Raw genomic sequence first — 20,223 nt, forward strand, 5'->3', positions numbered from 1 at the left:
TTTATGTCAAAATACAGAAATTTCCTGTCTTCTTACAAAACATTAAATTAAAAATAGTTATTTTAAGATTGAATTGACAGAAATTCTTTTGTATTTTAACAGATGTTCTATATTAAACAAAATACATTTACACGTGTAAAAGCAATGAAATAACCTAACAATAAGGTCAAACGCTGTTCTAATGCAATTAACTAGGCTTAAAAGAAAATTGCTGTTATTAGTTCGGTTTTATTATTTGATTTTGTGCAAAGAATTTTGTACTTTTGCTGGATGATTAATGTAATAACATGATATACCACCCATTTAAGAATGTCAAAATTATGTTCCTAAACTAGTAACTGTGTTTGTAATCACAACTTTTTACTGTTGGTTTTTGATTATATCAGCTGTAAATAGGTTTTTGCGTCTATTGCAACGCACAAACCTATTTACAGTCTATCCCAACTTAAAAAGTAACTTTTACAGTTTAATACTACAAAAAGTTCTGGCAGCCATTCTACTTTACATATATATATATATATATATATATATATATATATATATATATATATATATATATATATGCTAATATTTCTGTAGCAAAGATTGAAACATTGTAATGCGCTTCAGTTTTATATTTCCATCGCAGTCTTCCATTCTGCATATGGATGCACACGAAACATAAAAGCAGCTTATGATGCATTTTGCAAAATGTGCCTGCACATTGCTATCCCACCACTAACATCATATGGTTCTTACATAATAGTTAACCAGTATTATATAACACTGACAGGAGCTATTCCACTTTCAAGACTGTACCCCGTTTGGGCAGCTCTTATTTTTAATATGTAACCTAGGAAATGCAGAAAATGTGCTTGTAACACAAACTCTTTAACTGAAATAAAAATTTGTAAAATTTTCTGATAAAGCTGCTCCACAACGCCAGCGTGAGCTATAAGAGTCTATTAATTGTTAACACAGCTTTTGCCAAGGCTTGCCAGGTTGTATTATGTAACTATAATGGCTTAGTTGTAAAGTTAGAAACTAATGTGCTGTATTGCAGTCCTCAGGTTTATAAACAACATTTAAAGTAATAGATGATGTATTCCACATTAATACATATAAAGATACTTTTTTAAAAGATCATCAGTACTCTAAACAATTAAAATCAATCAAACATATTTTTTTATATATGTGTTGTCCTCACACGCTAACAAAAGCTACATCCAGTTTAAACTCACACAGCATTACATTCCCGCAGCGCACAGGGCCTCAGGTCTTAGTGTGATATGTGGACTGTGTAACTTAATACTCTGTGTCTTTACCCAGCTCCCTGAAGAGCGGGTATTATGTGAGCAAATTGGATGCTCAAACAGTCAGTCCGTGACCTTCCCTCATCCTGGATGTTGACCCCCGTATAAAGAGAGACATTACATCTCGTTACACAACAACACGGCTCAGGCGCTTCGCTCCAGATAAAGAAAAATGTCTCAATTAAATCTTCACTGGGGCCCCCTGCCGAAGAGTTATCGCTGCCCCGGTAGCGCTGATCGCTACACTCACACATCCTCAAAAGTTATTTGACATAAATTGCCAGAGTCACATCATTTCCTGCCACACTCTGAGCAGGATTTACAGCTGATCCCATTGACTGGGAGCTGAACCTCCAATAAAATTCCTCAAGAGCCCGTGGGGCCATGAGATGCACCTATCTACCCTTCATCAGACCCCTCTTCCCTGCTTGCAGATTAACCATGCAAATACACACAGGTGGGAGGGTGATACCGACAAAACATTTATGCACATTTATGCAACTGGGCTGATATGAGGGAAGGAGTGCGCACAAGACAGGCTGATTGGGTTTTATCTGATGGGGGAGATTAGAAAGGAGGGAATTGGAAGAAGAAGAGAAAAAAACCTAAAGGAGAGTGAATTATCTAAAGCTTTAATTGGAAAATGAGAGGTGAGTGCCGCCCATTTTCTCTGGAGGATATCAAAGCATATCTCCTTATATTAAAGAGAAAAAAACTAAGAGTGGTAAGGTCATTGTTAGACAAGCATATCAGCTCTTGGAAAAAAAAAAAAAAGTAAAGCTGAAAATGGCTTATCATTAGCACTAAGGGCACTGAAGAGAAAGGTGTGCACTTAACTACAAAAAACAACCTTATGGCTGCATTAGTTACGTTAGCCTCGCAGATATTAGACCGAGGTGAATAAAGCGCATTAATGGCTGCGGTCTCTTAATGGTCATGATGATTCTTGCTCAGGTTCAAACCTACCAGATGGAAAGGGAGTTTCAGCAATGGCTTTCAATAATCATCTTAGGTCATCTAATTACAAACAACGTTTTCATCAGGTGATGAGATTTATACTCGGGACCACTCACTTTCTTGTTTGTCGTCTTCCCCAGGCTGCTGTCTCTCTCTAGTGGTGATGCGTGAGAAATAGGAACTTGTAGGCCTTTCATAACAAAAGTCTACCATCCTGTGAACTGCTGTCTGCATAAAATACAAGAGATTCGCTTTTGAAATAATCAGGGTAACATGCCGAACTGTTGCCTCTATTAAAATAGTGAGAATGTGCAAGCTTTTAATGTGCTCAGAAAAAAGCTCCAACTCACATTTGTACAAATGTCTCAATTTTAATATCCTCATAATGGGGAAGAAACAACAGCTAGTTAAGTAGTCAGCGAAGGCAGGAAGGTTATTTGTTCATAAACGAGTCTGACCTCCTTTAAAATCAGCCACATTAAGTATTTGTTTCTCTTTTTTTGGCTAATATATTGATTTGCTTTCTGTTCTTCACTACCATACTGTTTGTTTGCCTGTCAAAGATCATACCTGAATAACAAAGTCAAATAATGCTGAATTTACAAGCTGTGTTAATACTGGTTTTTATCATTTCATTTCACATTTCTTTCATTTTCAGGATATTTTCCAATAAAAAAACAAAGCATTAGTATAAATTATAGCCTCAGAAGACTAAAGTTTTCTGTCAACATTAACATAAAAATGTTATTTTAGGTCACTGTTCATGCAGATGATACAGCAGATAAGTGAAGGCCTTCTCTACAGCTTGGCACAGCATTTCATTGGAGGCTCAGCAGTAGCCACATCAGCAGTAGTAGCAGCAGCAGCAGTGGCTTCAGGGCCTCCAGCTGGGGTTGGCTGCTGCCTCTGCCTGCCTACCAGCACTGAGGCTTTTGGGGGGGGGGGGGGTAGAGTTGTGGGCAGGATTGCCCTGGGGCACGTCGCTCATGCACCAGTAAAGAAAACTGAAATTCTGTGCTAGGAATGCTTGCTGCCCTAAGCGATTTGATTTCACAAAGTGAGGTCTGGAGCGCTGGTGTGAGCACTGCACATGGCAAGAAGAGGAGTGCAGATGATAGGTCAACGAAATCTGTTGCAAAATGAATAAATAAATAAAAACTCAGCAGACAAAATTTGATTTGTACCTTTATCATTATTTGCATTAACAGTGTGTGGAATTCTACATTTTTAAGATCTGCATACATTATACTACATCTGCTGACAGTGGATGTCTGTACACATGAAGTTACATGTCTGAGGACTCAGTGGTTCTCTTTCAACCATACAGCTGTGGCAACTCTAAAATTAAAAAGAATTTACACTTCGATCAACACATACGGACAATTCTGAACATTGTTCAAGTATTTCTTCCCAGTATGAGCCCAGACAGAAAACGTTAGAACAAAACCGCACATGGAGGTTTGTGAAAACGGACACGTTAATGATGCAACTTTAATACTGCTCACAAGTCTTGTTTTTTAGCTCACACCTTCTTGTTCAAAAATGTTGATTTTTAGGCTGTTGTTGAACTACATTAAACACATAAGTGATTATTGCTTTAGGGTTTACGGTTCATCAGTTGAGGTTATTCAGTTCGAATCCTTGCCGTTCATCTCTTTGCCACCTACGCTCCATCAAAAGAATAAAAGACAGGATGCTCGAATATATCAAAACAGAGTGATTTAGTTTTAAGGGTTAATTTCTCTTTTAAAACTCACTAAGAGGATTAGTGTTAACCGTCTGAACCTCATAATCCAACTTAAAACCATTATTACTAAAACTCAAAAAAATCCTTCACATGTATCGGATTTTAGGGAATCAGTCGCCATTTGCAACACATACATAACCATACCTTTCTTACACTACTGCTCCTATGCCAGCGTTACTAAATCCTCTATATGGATGTGTGTGTGTGTGTGTGTGTGTGTGTGTGTGTGTGTGTGCGCGCGCGCGCATGTTCTGTTGAGCATGCACCAGCATGATCCTTGCTTTAAGGACACTGCTGGCTAAACTGAAAACTAACCTTATCATCAGGAGCCGCTAAAATACTGTAAAAAAATGTCAGTGGAAGTACAGGTAACACTGGAAGCATTTGACAAACACACAGCTAATGGGTTTGTCTTCACCGTGCTGATACACGGTTCCACTAAAAGCTGAAAGCAAACGTAGCCTAAAGTCGACAGTCACTGCAGGGCTCGCGGTTGAACACTCCTTCTGATTAGAAGACCAGAAAAGTCCTGGTTTCAGACACAAACAAAGACATCGAGGGCTTGTTCGTTAATCAGCCAACAGGCCGGTTAGTTGTTCCTCCAGAGTGCAATGCAGTCTAATACATCTGAGTCAATGTGTCCTCTTGCTGGTGTCTATTTACTATTTCTACTGAAGTGACGTCCCTTAGTGGGCAGAAAGCCGGGGGAGGGGGCAGCTGCTGCCAGCAAACAACAAACATTAAACATGCTCGGAGCTCTCAAATAGTTTGAATGAGTGATGAATAAATAATAATTACAGTGAAATGTCAAAGAAGGCACACACAATAACCAAGGAGGTCAGCATCAGGCAAATTGGCACAGAAGTGTAAAAACATGCTCTAAAAACAAAAGAAAAATGGAGGGAGAGGCAGAAATTACGTTATTAGGAAATTACAGGATAAAAATATGAAAAATATGTGTTAATGGGACTATGACTGGAATTAGACATCAGGGGGAAAAAAATCATGCACAAAAAAAGAGATCACTATTTTCAAGATACACAAAAATCGCCTCAAAAAATTAAAATAAACCTGCTGCAACCCAGTCGACGCAGCGAGACACACTCCCAGAAAGCTATTTGGTTTCATTCAGTCCTCTGGCTATGTCTTTTAATTACATATGCAGCTAGTATATAGTTGTGCACATACAGCCAGTAGTGGGATGTGTAGCTCGTAATAGATGTACGCAAATTATTGCAGGCTTCACCTGACAGTCCAGCTCTTGCTGCACACGTGTGGCTGGGCTCTATGTGCTTTGGAGCTGGGAGTCTAGACTAGTGTAGGGCTGTGAGGCAGGCTGGAGCCTGGAAGGAGGCTGAGAGATGCTAAGTCTGCAGCTGGATGGTACCTTTGACAAAATAGGGAACAAAGAGCAGATCACGCGAAGCTGTCACCAGTAGAAAGAGCGTGACAGGAAGTTGGCAGCCGTACTGAGCCAGCCCATGCCGTCAGTGATAGATCCTACACGTGTGACAGCTTTGTCCTGCTCCTGGGAGGGACTCTCGTCCTCAGGCAGGTAGTCTGGGATGTCTGTGTTTTCCTCGACCACCACCGCTGAATCCTCCTGGAATGGCACCACCAGCTGCACACAGTCAGGGGTGGGAATCAAAAAAGTGAATAAAGTGCTTTTTTAAGCAAATACATAAGATTAGGTGGGTTAGCATAAAGCTCAACTGTTTGGCAACAGAGTCTAAAACCACAGTTTAGGTTCAAATACAGCAGTGAGACAGGTCTGACCCCTGCTGGCTGCACGGTAAACTGCTACTTTCTTGTAATTACTAAAGCAATAATCACTCAAAATATTTATAGGGTAATAGCTTATTTTTTATAGAGTTGGTAAATTTATGCTCTTTGAATGTGGGCCACTGAAGAATGGGGACTATTTGCTGTAAAAGGTGCAACAAGGACTAGTCATGTCTTTGGCAAAAAGCAAACTAGCCTACAGGCTGAGGCAGAGATGTGACTAGCTAATCATGTCAGTGTGAATAAGTCTCAGCCACAGGCAGGGGGATAGACTCCCTGTACACAGATAAACACAACATACATCGAGCACACTGACCTATCAGCTGGAGGCTTCAAGGGGGAAATCAGTTTTATATAAAGGAGTTTAATGTAAACAGTGCGAGTCTAACATTGCTTTGATTCCCACATCTAAGCACGCCGGTCCTCTTTACCTCTCCTCCATCCTCTGTCTTCACCACCTGCTGAGCCATCAGTACTTTGGTGGAGTTAATGGCCGTTCCCAACGCCTAGGAGAAGAAAATGCATTTCATTTCAAAAACAGTATGCAACGTGATGATACTACTGGGTCAGCTAACCTGTGCACAAGTGCATCTGGTACCAGTATCAACATGAAATATTTGCCATCCAACAAATGTGATTACTTATATGTGACTTGTTAAGATATGTTCTGATTTAATATGCTAGGAATGACAACTATTTTATATTTAAAATACCAATTTTAAAAACCACTTCCAAGACTGTTAATGATAAAACACGAATCATCCATAAATTAATACATGCTTTCCAAATGAAACTGGTATTAGCCTTAAAGTCAAAATATGTGTCCCTGAACTCTAAAAGAGATTTTCTGTGTCCGGACAGACATTTTACCTCAGCTTTAAGGTCAGAGCGGATCCTGACCACACATCTCTTAACAGCCATCTGGAAGGTAAAACTAATGACTCCTCGAATCTTCAGCAAGGCCTCCTCACACAGGCTCCTTCGAGTCTGAAAGCAGGAAGGGACACAGTGACCATTAGGAACAGAAAGAAGAAGAAATTCTCTCTTAGATATACATTTATAAGCTTGAAAATGTGATTTTGTTCAATTTTAACTAAATATTTTAATGATAAAATAATAAACTGCTATTTAAAACTCACTTTTGGGAAACAAATTATAGATTTTTAGTCTCTAGCTTCAACAGCGTTGTGTGTTTCTGCTAAGGAGACAGAGAAGCAGCCCATCAGAGGCCGTCTGTCTGCTGTAATGTAATCGGGCTAGGTGAAAGCTTCCTGGGGAGCAGCATTCAGCTTCAGGCTCAATGTCCTGCTGTTCAGAGGCTGACATTTACAACCTGACCCCTCTGCCCTCTTATCATGTGCCAGATAGACACCCTTATGATGTTTGGCAAACACTGTGATTATGGCAGCAGCAAACATGAGACTCTTGTGCACTGTGGACATTTGGTATGTGTCTGGACCTGACAGAAGCCTGACGATACGCTGTGTTAAGACTTCAATGGACTTACAGAATCGTCCAGTCCATCGATGTGCAGCACGACAGTTTTGGCCCTCTTGTTGTTGGAGCCCAGGAAGAAATGGGCTTTGCGCCGGCAGGAGGCGGCAGCTGCCTCGGCCTTCTCAGCCTCTTCTTTACCAGCTGACTGCAAAATCTCATAGATCTCTGAGGCCAGCAGTTTGGTCTCCCCAGGTGAGGTGCTCCTTCAGTGACAAAAAGTACATGTACAGATGAGTTACTAGCCCACCTGTGAAGTTTTTGTCAAAAAATTCCCAAGTGCATTTTAATAGTGCAAAAAGGATTTCCAACATAGTTTCCAATTATATTAATTTTAGAAAGCATAAATTATTTCTATTTTCTTTAAATTACCAGGTTCATTATTATTACCTACCTAAAAAACTGAGCTTTGTTTTGTTTTAGCCATAGCACTCAAGACTCAAAGCGTATAAAATCAAGGTAAATGTTGCCAGCTCAGAATTGAGAAAAGAATTGTTGACGCTCAAAAAGCAGGAGACAGACACGTTGAGTGAGAAGCGTCTATTAACCCCAGAACAACTGTCAAGACATTAGTAAATGACTTCGCCAAGTTAGGAATTTTAGTCTTAAAGGAGACAATCACTAGAAACCTGCACAGCAATGGACTGCGAGGTTGTAGACCAACAAAAACGCCAATACTGCAAAATAGAGACCTGACTTACTAAGGATAACCAGGAAAAAGATTATATATATTGGAAGCACATACGTTACTCAGAAGAGATGAAACTGAAGCTCTTGGCTAAAGAGATCCTGCTCATGTTTGAAGAAGGGAGAGGCATACAACCCAAAGAACACCATCCCCACACATTAAATTGCTGTGGTAGAAGTATGCTGTGGGGATGTTTCATTGTGACTGGAGCTGTGAATCTCATCAAGATGGAAGGAATTATGAGGAAAGAAGGATATGGGAAGGTTTTAACAGAAAACCTCAAGCAATCAGCAGCAAAATGGCTCAGTGCCGTCGCTTCCGACACAACAAGAACCCAAAGCATACGTCGCCCCTGGTAAAGACCCACCTCCAGAAGACCAAACTGAATGTTGTTGACTGGCCTGCAAACAGTTTTGACTTGAATACCACTGAAAATCTGTGGAGTGAACTAAAGACCAAAGTCAGTGCAAGGAGACCATCAAAGAACCGTGAAATGTTGTTGATGTCCAAGCAAGTGGTCAGCGTCACCCAGCAGAGCAGAGCTGAAACTACCTGATAAGTCTCTGGATGTCTTTTTAAGTACATCTGTACTGAAAATAAAGGTGCAAAAGATGAAGTAATTCTGATGCAAAGAATAAATCAGCTAATTTAGGCTTGTGAAAATGACAATTAACGTGAATGAAAGTAGAAACGGTATTGCCAAAGCCTGCAAGACTCTGTAGGAAGTGTGAACTGACTCATAAAACTGAAATTAATTAAGAGCTGCAACAGACAGAAATCTAGAGAATTAAACATTTGAAAGTAAGTAGCCCCTTGCAGGTATCCAAATTCGGTATGAAAGCCTCTAACAAGCAAAGTATATACGGTGGGTTTCATGCACTGCTTAATAATCATCACATCAAGATCTATGTGTAGCTGAAGTCTTTCATTACATGTTTGATGTTTTTAATAGTCTGAGTCTAAAGTCCACTAATAACAGTCAGATAGAAATATGCTGAAGTCACTAGTTGTTATTGTTTTTTTGGGTTTTTTTTTTTTTGGTAATGCCAAAACTATGTTACGCAGGTTTAATTCTAAGCTTTGTAAGCATCCCCATTGTCCTGATTCTGGAAATTAACAGGCACCCACATTCACAGGAAGCCTTTAAAGGTAACTCCTCTTTGCATCGCTCTATTCCAAAATTGTTTGTGCAGCTATTTAGTGCAACTAAAGACAATGTTGCCATTATAGACACAACAACTGAAACACAAGTTAATTATGCCTATTCTGCACTGCCGTCAGATTTGCTACTGTCCATTTTGCAAAAATCTCACAGCAAAGCATAATATTTCACGGGCAGCAGCTTTTTGCAAGAAATTCATGTGAGGTCAGGAGCCATTGTTGTGCCAGAATTTATATTTTATGAGGGATCCTGGGTTACTCCCGCAGGCTATATTGCTTCATGTGTCACCAAGTCATCACTCCTTCCATATTAACCGCATATGACATTAGCTGTCTGGCACTGCCACCCTCTGGGAGCCTGACGGTCCACAGAGCTGTGCCACACATTCCTAACGCAGCTCTGCAGAAGCCTTCCAGCAAACAAAACACTCTTATGAGTAAATTCATTAAATATACTTAATACTTAATAATAATCACTGAAGAAAATGAGGCTACCTGAGAGCTTAATGACTTAAGGGTTTAAAAATCACATTCACACCCGTTTTGTACAACAATGCTAGACACTTCCCTTTAGCCATGTGTTCCCACTCTGTCCAGCTACGATCGACCTCCACTCAAAGTCAGCATGACTGGGCTGTAAGCTCAGAACCTTGCTTCTGTTCCTGCAGGGCTACTGTTCATGCCAACACCTACAAGCTGGAGTGACTGGCTTACTTTACGGTTAGCATGAGCTATTGCCACAGGTGCTTCTAGACACTCAATCAGATAAAAGCAGTTGTCTCTCTTAAAAATGACATGTTTATGATCATGTTTTTAAAAGCAGATCTCATTATATGCAATGTTCTTCTAAAGCTTTTAAAGGACAGTCAACACAAAAAATTAAAATTACCATGTCTGCAAGATATTCTACTTACTGCAAAACAAAACAAGTGCTAATATACGCCTACATCAATTAGCACATGCACAAAGAGAACTTTCAGAGACGACAAAATGGATTTAAATCTGTAACGTGCAAAACTGCATTTTAAGCCTTTGTCACCCTATTCTAGTTCAACTTTCATCACACATTCATCCTGACATGGCAAACAGAAGGACATCAGCCTGCCTGGAAAATTCTGCAGCGTGGCAAACACTGTCCATGCAAAACAATAAAAAAAAAAAAAAAAACATGTTAAAGGTTTCATGTAAAGAAAATGCACTGTGAGCATGTGTGTCCGTGCTCTGTGTGTGTGTTTGCATGTGTGTGTGTGTGTGTGTGTGTGAGATGGGAACATGGACTTGCTTCTGCATGACATTCTGCAAACTCAGCATCATGCCCAGTTCGCCCTTCATCTTCTCTCTGTTGGCTCGACATTCTGCCAGGTAGCGCACGGCCTGCAAGGACAAGGGCAGCTGTTATCTATTTGGCCATAAAAGCTGAAAGACGCTTTGTGATATTAAAAGAAAGAAAAAGAAAAAAAGGCACGACTTTAAAAGGGGCATGCATGTGCAAACATTAAATGTTACATAACCGATATAAATACAAATGTACTGCCTTTGTGTTTACCGGGTAACCGAAAAAAGTAGTTATATAAAGCCACTTCAAATGTGTGCACACAATGTGAACGAATGGCTATAGAGGAAGTCGTGAAGGGTGGCTATGTAAAGCATAGTGTTTACACCACATCAAACAGCAGATGTCCCTATTGTGCAGTGTTTCCAAATATGGACCTTTTTTCTTTTTTTCTTTGATATTGCGCCATGTGCAAGCTTGTGACTGAATGTTACACACAGGTGGAAAACATGCCCTTTAAACTGTCACTGAAACCTGTTCTGACACTGCAGGACAGCAGGGGAGGTTTTCCCTTACAAACCAAGTGCTTTGTGTTTTATGTGACCACATACTTACCAATAGTGCAGAGTAGACAACCTGTGGATTTGGATGGTCCAAAAAGAGGATAAGACCTGGCAGACAGCCTTGGTCTTCTACTATGGCTCTTCGGTTCAAGGGGTCTGCGGCAAGATCCCGCAACTGGTTCACCACAGTCAGTGCATCCATCTCTGCACTCATGGTGCTTCTTGTCTCGATGCCACACACATTAAAACAGTCTCTTCCTAAAATAAAACGATAGAATATTTTAGAAAGCGTATGTTGAACAACTCAGAGAAGCAGCTAATTTTAGTTTTTAAAAGACCTTTTCTAATTGAAATCTAATTTTCACATCTTTTACAATTTGGTAACATGCTCAAAGATATTTGGTTTGGGATCATTTAAAGCCAAGCTCAAAGCAGTGAATGTTGTTGACAGTGTGGCCTTGCACTAGACTAACTCTCTGAATAATTTCTTGCCCATTAACTAGGGAGGGACCTTAGATCATGTGATTCTTCTGTTGTTGCACAGAGAATAACAAAAAACATTTGGTGATGCTCTTTCCAGACTTGCAGCTAAAAACATCTATATTACACAGGTAAACGAACAATCTATTAATTTGGACCTATAATATAATTTTATATATATCACTTTAATTTTTATTAGCTTTATTGAATGTATTCATTTTGCTAGTCATATTTCAAATTCAAATTCAAATTCAAATTTTATTTGTCACGTACACAGTCATACACAGTACGATATGTAGTGAAATGCTTGGACAACTGCTCGTGACCTAAAGAAAACAAAAAAGGAAAAGGCTATGAATAAGATAGGAAATAAATATGAAAAATTAAAAAGGGTAAATTTAACTAGGAAGGAATAGAATATAAATTAAGGTTAAAAATGAAATAACTGTACAACACAAATTAGAATGAAGGGTAAATTTAACTGGGAAGAATAAGATAAAGATAAATATATAAATTAAAGTTGAAAATAAAATAACTGTACAACAAAATACACAATACACAATATAGAACTATAAAAGAATGTATGAAGAAATCTAAATATAAATAAATATATACACAATAACAGCAGCTGTACAAGTATTAACCGGAAATGAAGAATATAGTGACCAGTGTTGTGCAAAAACAATGTCCAGAAAGTCCAGTGTGTGTGTAAGTGTATTTCGTTGATCTCTTCGTTCACGTTTTTATTTTAAAGTGTATAAAAGTCTATACAGCTTTATTTTTTTGCATCCAAGTCACTTGTAAATATTTATAACTTGATGTCTTTAGAAAACAAAGTTGGGTTGATTGTAAATCTTACAACGTTTAAACTAACTTGCTGCAAACCTATGTTAATGGTACAATTTCTAATAATGTTATGCGTTGGCGGCAAGTTCTAACTACTAAACACTATATCAGCAATAATATGTGTAAAACGTACAGTGCAATCTGACTGAGAAGTGGATTATAACTACACAGCTAGACATGTATGATAGTTGTCATACTATCTGAAGATCGAGTAGTTTAGCGTTGTATGAGGCACTTGAACCAGTACTTTAATTTGCGCTAACCCAAATACAGATGCTCCTTTCAGTGAAAAGACACTTTCTACGACCCCTAACCTCACCTCAAATCACGCCCTGTGAGACGGTCCGGGCTATGCTAGCTAGGCTAGCAGGCATTACTTGACAATTGGAGCATACCTTCCTGTCAGTTTTCGTGGAAACCAAGAGACAATTCCCCGTGACTTCGGCTACGACGGATTCAAAGACTGCGCAACCACAAAAATCCTACGTTACAAACAGCTAACCCCAAAACAAGAGAAACGAAATTATTTCAGTAACGCCAGGCCTGCGCCTCTATCTCCCCTTTGCCTGTTTAGCTAGCAGCTGTGCACTGCACTGTGTTTGTGTTTTGTGGCGAGCAAATGGGGTACAGCTGTTTCTTCATAAAGGACATCCCATTTTTCCACCAGGATCCCAACAGTTTAACTGTGACATAGCTCCGTCGGGAAATGTAGGGAACTATAACGAACGTCCACATATTTGCTAGCATGTGGTTGGATGGTCTAGTAGAATGGACTGTCGTGATAGCAAATCACGAGACAGATATGTTTTAGAGTTCAATGCTAATTGGTGACTTTCTTTGCCAATCAATTATAATAACCAATCGTGAGGTTAATCTACGTAATCGTTTTTTTCAATTGGCTCAAAATGCATTCCATAGGTCCTACTATGTTAGCCACTATCTGCTGTCCATGTCCGTCGTGTTGACAAGGTGGAAAAATTGAGAAAGTTATTCTACAAGCGCAAGTCCGGTAAGTTGGAATGGAAGTAAGGCACATACTGATCTTTGGATGTGAATACAATATAAAACACGTGGTGATAACTGTCTCGGGTAAGTTATAAATTATTATAAATGTGTGTTTCTAGGTCAAATCCTTATAAAATTCATCGGATTGTATTAGCTAGCCAGCTGCTATCATTAGCCGGTTAGCATAAATGCCCGCTAAAGTTGAGACTCACTCATTTAGCTTAATCATACACTCTATAAAAACGTTGGTCTGTGTTAAGCTCAGAGCGCTTGTTCCCACGCTTAAATTTGTGGCTTATTAATGTTATATAGAAAGGGAAACATATAAATATTCATATCAGTGAGGATTTACAATGTAAGAGCAGCCAAATTGCAAAAAGAAAAAACACATTGTAAATTTTAGGGAAAAAAAGAAGATCGTTTCTAATTTTTAACATAGCAGAGATTTATTTATTTTTTGTTCCAGAGCATCTTAACGCTGTTATACTGTAGATCCACAAAGTTCTTCCAGTGCGGTTGTTGGTTTAAAGTGTTGTGTTTGATGGTGGTTGAAACTGACTTTCTCACTCTTGTTTTGTATTTCTTCTAGATGACTGGTTGGTGATGTTGATGTTGGCACGTGTGCCAGTGTACCCTTGAAACGCACCGACAAGAATGAGCAAAGAGTATGCAAGGATGGAAATGGACCTGGTATGTGAAAAATTTGATTAAACACAGATATTTGTTGTTAGTCAGGTGACGGTTCCACATTGACTGAGCTGTATTTAGTTGAATAATAACTTGGCTGTACCCAGTTAAGTTATTATTCAATTGCTTTGAATTGAATTATTATTGCTTTTTCTGTTTCAGGCTTTTGGATCAGTGAAGCCTTATGGGTCCTCGAGAAGTATTGTGAGGAGAATTGGTACAAGTCTCCCGATTAAACCCTGTCCCAGGGTAAATTTTCAGGTGAGGCCAAGTTACTCTCATTAGAGCTTTTTAGTTTTGTCTTATTTAAGGCAAATTAGAATTGAAAGTTTTTTTTCTTTTTCTTTTAAGACAATGACATGTTGTCTCTCTTATGAGTCATTCCTTTCTCTTCATCTGTTTTCACGCACGTCTCTCCTACCTGCTGGAGTCACTGCCATGTGACAAAATCACATGTCCTCTTCAACTTTTGTTTACCTCTGCTCATCTGACTGTTTTCATTTTAGAACCATAAACAGTTTGGGTGAAGGGATATTTGATTACCGCTCGAACACTGACTTTAACCTTTAAGAATTTGATTACCATTTTAAAAATGTTAAAAACTGGCTCGCTGTTCTTCACTTTCCTTCAACTCTGTGCTTTTCTCTTCTTTTCTTCTGTCTCCAGCTACCCTCCGTAGCTATGAGGAATGCAGTATGTCTGCTGTAGGTCAGTTGGTTCAGCAACCTTCAACAACCTTGAGCTGACTAATTCCTACTGAGCTACCTGAACCTTTGATTAACAATGTGTAGATGCTTTTCCTCTAAACTAACCTTATTTTTACTGAATGATTTTCTAACATTAGTTGTTGTATGTGTGTCTGGTGTGCTATCATCAGGCTTTTTTTTTTTTTTTTTTTTCCCCTCTAAGCATTTTTTTTAAATCCTCCTCCTCTGATAGCTTTATCCATACCATGATGAAGCTGGTGTCTTGATTGGCAGCAGGAGGCAGAACTGCCTGGTGGCCACTCTGGCTGATGTTGCATGGATCGACAGGGATGAGGATGATGAAGACGACTACTTTAGCAGGCCGAGGTAAGACTATAGTCTGTCGAAAGATATCTCTGAATCAGGCTGAAGACTTAAGCGCTTGTAAAGAGTTACTAGAAGCAGACAGTTTTATTTCAAATCTGCAATGGAAACAGGTCGGGGATCCCACCAGGACTCATGTTTCGAGCCCAGCGGCCTCACCCTCGCAGAAGTCGCCTAAACCGCCAGAACTCTCTACCCAGTATGCATCATGGAGCTTTGGATTCACAGGCGTCAGCTGCTGCCAACAACGAAGCCATTCAGAAGATCAGTGCGCTGGAGACTGAGCTTGCAAAACTCAGGGCTCAAATTGCACAAATTGTTCTGGCTCAAGAAAAGAGTGCACAGCCAGGTACTGCTTAACAATTCTGTTACAAATTTTTTTAAATTGTATTTAAATTTTTTGCAACATACTAAATGACTGTATAGTCTCTTATTTTTCTCTTCATATTTAACTGTAATAATGGAAATGTCCCTCTAGATGGCAGCAGAGTGTCACATGGCGTATACTCTATTTTCTTTCTTTTTTCCTCTTTCTTTTGTGTTACATTTGCTACTACCACAGGGGCACCTCCTCCCCCTCTACCCTGTGGCAACCTGCCACCTCCCCCACCACCTCCACCACCTCCCCCTCTTCCACCCCCACCCGCAAGTCTGCAGCGGACATTTTCGGCCATTGAACTAATAAAAGAGCGTAGAGGGAAGAAGACATGCGGCCAGACAGTTTTGGAGTCAAGACCTGCCGAAATCCCCAGCATGCTCGATGTCCTAAAGGACATGAACAAAGTCAAGCTGCGATCAGTGAAAAGGTAGGCCTCTGCTTAAGACATGAATGAGATACATTTGGAAGTGATGAAAAGTGGCCAGTGAAGTGTTTCTGAGGTGTTTGAAATCTCATTAGTGAATGCAAGTGCTAAGGGCCTTTCACACCAGACGCACAAAATCCAGGCGTATCTTTTGTGCATCAAAAATATTGTTCGGATTCACCTTTTGTTAATGCAACAGTTCACACCGGCAATATAATTTCACTTTTCTCATTTAGAAAACTTGATTTATTTATTCAAGATGAATCTCCATTAAGTCATTGACTTCATGCATTACTTCAAATTCAACTTCATGTTATCAGACACATAGTGTCGTCTTCTGTTTTATTAAGCCGCTGCTACTCAAGATTTTTTTATCACGCTACATTCCTATGTAGTGCCAGAGCTACTGCATGCCCATATTACAGTATTGTGTGCTTTGGTCAGGCTGTTGGAAAACTGATATGTGTAATCACATTGAGAAAAGTTAAAAAAGAAAAAAAAAATAGGGGTGGTAGATGATGTTTGCCAAAAAATGGGTCATTTTTGCCCGTTGCTAGGTGGTTGCTAGGCATGTAGTGGCTAGGCTATTGTAGTGAAATTAAAACAATGGGATGCTTTCCTCAGGTGTTTTTAGGTGCATAAAGGCTAAAAACACGTCACTGTTGCTAGGCGGTTTCCAGGCTTCATAATACAGAAAGCATAATTCAACTAATTCAATCAAATTAGATGATGTTATCATGAAAATAATGCAAGGTGTTGTAGGGCCGTAAACGTTAAGATCCTCTTAGCATGTTGCTAGGCAACGTGATGACGTTCTCATTGTACTATAGTGATAGTAGCGCCCATGTTTATATGTTCCCTATTTCATCCTAGATCAGTGGACTAATCTTGATGAGGTTTTGCATAAACATTGCCTAGAGCACCTGTGTGACGTACACAAATATTTTATACAAATCCCACAGTCGTACATATTTGTGCATTTGAGAGTTCAGTTGAGGACCGAACGGAATGTCCCACTGTAGAGCAGAGTGGAATGTCAGATGAGAACGATATGGCACAATAAAATGTATGATGGCGTACCTGTCTGCCAGGTTTGCTTGTTGATAATTTTTGGAGGAGTTCACAGAGAAAGAATCAAACACTCAGTGATTTGGTGCGTTACAGTAACATTGGTAAATGCCCCATCACCTGTGTGTGTTTACAGTCGTCTGGTAGAAGATGATGCCAAAACAAAGTCCAAGGAGCCGGCAGATGCTGCATCTCTCATCGCCGAAGCCTTGAAGCGCAAGTTTGCTCATCGTCATCGAAACGACAGTGAACGAGATGACACGGAAGAATTCAAAATTCCTGTCATAGAAGCGGAGCCTCAAAAAGAAACCATTCCGGTGAGAAATGTTGATGTATTATAAGGAGGCTTATATTAATTGAAAAAAACAAAACAAACAAAAAAACAACTTTTATTATCGAGAATAAGTGAACTCAACACCCCAGATGGTCTGTTACTCAGAACCATGCATGAAGTTGTTCTTCAGAACAGTTTGTAAAAGGCCTGCCTTGTCAGAGAATATTTGGCAGGTGTTTGGATGAACCATCTATCACAGGCTGACGTCAGTAAATCAAATCTGTAAATTACAGAACAGAGTGGTGAGGAGAAAACAAATCTCAGAAAACGTGTAACTCGCTGTGGAGTTCTCAAAGTTTTGTATTTTGGAATTAGCTTTTAACTTTTTGTTTTTAAATGAGTTCAGTTGTGTCCACAGTGGGTTTGCTTGTTATTTTCACTGTTAGTCTTTTGAAATGTTACTGTATTTGGCAACTATGTTTTCCAAGTTGACAAAATCACATCATTTTTTTTTTTTTTTTTTGTTTAGAATTTTTCTCATTTTTATTTTAGTAAATTGCGATTTAAAAAAATAATAAAAATTATATTCAGTTTTAGTCTTTAGTTTACTTTCAGTTAACTATGATAATGTTTACCAGCCTGTGTAGTTAGCGTGTTGGAAAACCACTCCTGCTGTTTTTATAAGTATGAATGGAAAAAAATGTTTCATCAAACCTGAAACATCCTTTAACTTCAACCATACTGACCTGATGTTTCTCTAAAGGATGCTGATCGGTCAACACTAATTGGTTCAGCTACAAGTGAACAATTTGAAGCAGAACCACAAGCTGATTTTTATAAAAGGGCAAAAAAAAACTTAGCGGTTTACAAAAAAGATGAGTAAAATATTTAAAACTCCGTGTTTGTAGATGTCAGTTCAGATGGCACAGATATAATTTTTAAGAAGCATTTCAGGATCTTAATTCATTCTTTTGTCATGCAGTTGTTTAAGTGCTCTGCAGATTTCTCATGCACTTAATTCTGCTGTGTTCTGTTTTTCCACAGTTTGGGCAGCACATGTTGAAAGCAACTGGAAAAAGAAAGTTGGTCTGAACAGACAATGTAAGCCTAAGGTCCAGATGTTCTGTAGATGCATTGAAATTCCTTTTTATCTAATCTGTTTCTTTGGAAGGACAAGGGATTTTTGCCGGAATACGACCTCAAGTCTCACCAGTCATCCTGACTGATTTTGCACTTTTCTAACTTATATTAACCTCTTTCTTTTAAAGACATTTTATTGTAATTTGTTGTCGTTGAACTGAAGGTCTTAATTTTTGTGTTCAGTCTGTCTCGAGTGAAAGTTGATTTTATTATTGAAACTTTGGGTTTTGTTAAACCTGCGCCTCAGCAGGGCTGATCAGCTTCCTATCTTTTAAGGCTGCATAAAAGCTGAAGAGTTCATAGAAAAGGAAGATTTTATGACTTGTGCACTTTGTTGCCTGACGTTTAGACTACTTTATGATTAGGATCTGTTTATATTTTGGTTTAAGTGAATAATTTAGTTTTTAACACTTAATTATGGCTTAGATTCGTCTCAGTGTAAATTAATGTGTTATCAGTCAGGTTTCAGTGACGCTGGATAATATTTCATCTTCTTCCCAAGTTGCCAGTTTTGCTTTTAGCTGGTTCACAATTATGCATATGTTTTTCTGTGTGATTCGCCTTTAAGAACCAAAGATATTTCACTGAAGCCCTTCAGGATTTCGCCTTTCAATACCAAATTTTGCATTTCATGTCCCTTTTTTTTGTCTTTTTGAAATTAACTGCTGCTGGATACTTAAAGGTACTGGGACACATGCAGCGTTTTGTTTCTACCTCTGCTAGGAAACACTCTCGTAGATTCAAAGTTCAGCAACAACACTAAAGAAACACTACGCTGACACGATACTGCGAAGCTCTGTATTGACAGCATGTTTTAACAAATGTACCCAAAGTCATTAGTATTGCATAAATCCTGCTTTCGTGTAGAGGTTCATCACATTTCCAAGTCTGGATTGGATTCAGAGGCATTCGAGGTTTTTAGGAAGTGTTTTGTTTAATTAAGGAATGCACATTGTTACTATTTGTGACTATTATGTATGCCATGTAATTGCTGCTGAACATCAGCTGGATTGTCTTTCATGGGGAAAGTGGAGTGGATACGTCAGTAGTAATTGTTTTTGTTGAAGTTGTCTTACATAAAAGTTAATTTATCAAACTAATAAATAAAATGTCTATCCTGACCTGTTTTGTTGTCATTTTTGCTGAAGTTGTGAGTTGAAGAAATTATATGATGTTTTGGTCATTTTGAGGTTTTTATCTGAAAATCCATCATTGTGTGATTTCAGATTAAATAATAGACTTAAAACAGTCAACCTGGAAACCGACTGAACATTTTATAAACCTATTATTGTTCAGCTGCTTAACAAATATCTAATCAGCTGTTCACATGGACGAAACCACAAAATCCCATTTACTTCCTCTAAAACTTGCATCTCTGCATGCAGTGTACCCTTAAACAGCCTGCCCTTCTATAAATTTCAGCTTCCATTCAAACTGTTTTTGATGTAACTTATAGGTAATTTTTACATGCATTTTACATATTTAACTGATATTGCGCACTCACTAACCGCTTCAGTAGAAAAACCTGTTCAACTTCTTGCTAATGCAAATCTACAGAAAAGCCAAACACCTGCCAAAAATTTAGTGCACTCGTAGAGATAGGCGAGATGACCTGCTGAAGTTCAGAATGAGGAAGAAAGATGATATAAATTATTTGTAATATGGCACGACTGAAACTGCTGATCCACTGGGATTTTCTCACAAAGCCATCTCTAGGGTTTAGAATGAATGGTTAGAAAATAAGGAAATATCTATCAGCAGTTGTCAGAGGAGAATGTGCAGACTGCTGCAAGCTGATACGAAGGCAACAGTAACTCAAGTAGCCACTCGGCACAACCAAGGTATGCAGAAAAGCGTCTCTGAATATTCGACTTGTTGACCCTTGAAGCACAT

General features: G+C 38.9%; 2 protein-coding genes across 3 annotated transcripts; one reads left to right on the forward strand and one right to left on the reverse strand.

Moving 5' to 3' along the window:
- Window positions 1–3,421: 3,421 nt before the first annotated feature.
- On the reverse strand, window positions 3,422–13,253 carry armc1 (armadillo repeat containing 1). 2 transcript variants are annotated; one of them, XM_085468447.1, is made up of 7 exons: window positions 12,679–13,253; window positions 11,010–11,215; window positions 10,404–10,495; window positions 7,286–7,478; window positions 6,649–6,765; window positions 6,210–6,284; window positions 3,422–5,617 (listed from the first exon to the last, which is right to left on the reverse strand). In XM_085468447.1, exons 2-7 carry the CDS (start codon window positions 11,169–11,171, stop codon window positions 5,426–5,428), a joined length of 831 nt encoding a protein of 276 aa, XP_085324573.1. In that variant the 5' UTR covers window positions 11,172–11,215; window positions 12,679–13,253; the 3' UTR covers window positions 3,422–5,425. The 2 variants fall into 2 exon arrangements, with proteins under 2 accessions (XP_085324573.1, XP_085324574.1); XM_085468448.1 differs by lacking the exon at window positions 12,679–13,253 and adding an exon at window positions 12,603–12,668.
- Window positions 13,254–13,889: 636 nt separating this feature from the next.
- Window positions 13,890–19,451, forward strand: mtfr1 (mitochondrial fission regulator 1). Its single transcript, XM_085468446.1, has 7 exons — window positions 13,890–13,978; window positions 14,138–14,236; window positions 14,915–15,048; window positions 15,159–15,394; window positions 15,608–15,851; window positions 17,053–17,233; window positions 18,235–19,451. The coding sequence occupies exons 1-7, from the start codon at window positions 13,943–13,945 to the stop codon at window positions 18,280–18,282; spliced, it is 978 nt and encodes a 325-aa protein (XP_085324572.1). The 5' UTR covers window positions 13,890–13,942; the 3' UTR covers window positions 18,283–19,451.
- Window positions 19,452–20,223: the final 772 nt, after the last annotated feature.

This window comes from Copadichromis virginalis, linkage group LG9, assembly GCF_057382275.1.
Source record: "Copadichromis virginalis isolate Kocher_CV1m ecotype Utaka linkage group LG9, C_Virginalis_male_GT1.1, whole genome shotgun sequence".
Taxonomy (NCBI): domain Eukaryota; kingdom Metazoa; phylum Chordata; class Actinopteri; order Cichliformes; family Cichlidae; genus Copadichromis; species Copadichromis virginalis.

What these genes read in the sequence shown, in the direction of transcription:
- mtfr1 (XM_085468446.1), top strand. Translation starts at nt 13,943, where the DNA reads ATGAGCAAAGAGTATGCAAGGATGGAAATGGACCTG. An exon ending in GTCCCAGGGTAAATTTTCAG is followed by an intron (nt 14,237 to 14,914) that starts GTGAGGCCAAGT and finishes CTCCTCTGATAG; the next exon opens with CTTTATCCATACCATGATGA. An exon ending in AGAAAAGAGTGCACAGCCAG is followed by an intron (nt 15,395 to 15,607) that starts GTACTGCTTAAC and finishes CTACTACCACAG; the next exon opens with GGGCACCTCCTCCCCCTCTA.
- armc1 (XM_085468447.1), bottom strand. Translation starts at nt 11,171, where the DNA reads ATGAGTGCAGAGATGGATGCACTGACTGTGGTGAACCAGTTGCGGGAT. An exon ending in TTGTCTACTCTGCACTATTG is followed by an intron (nt 10,496 to 11,009) that starts GTAAGTATGTGG and finishes TTGTCCTTGCAG; the next exon opens with GCCGTGCGCTACCTGGCAGA. An exon ending in GCTCTGACCTTAAAGCTGAG is followed by an intron (nt 6,285 to 6,648) that starts GTAAAATGTCTG and finishes TTCTTCTCCTAG; the next exon opens with GCGTTGGGAACGGCCATTAA.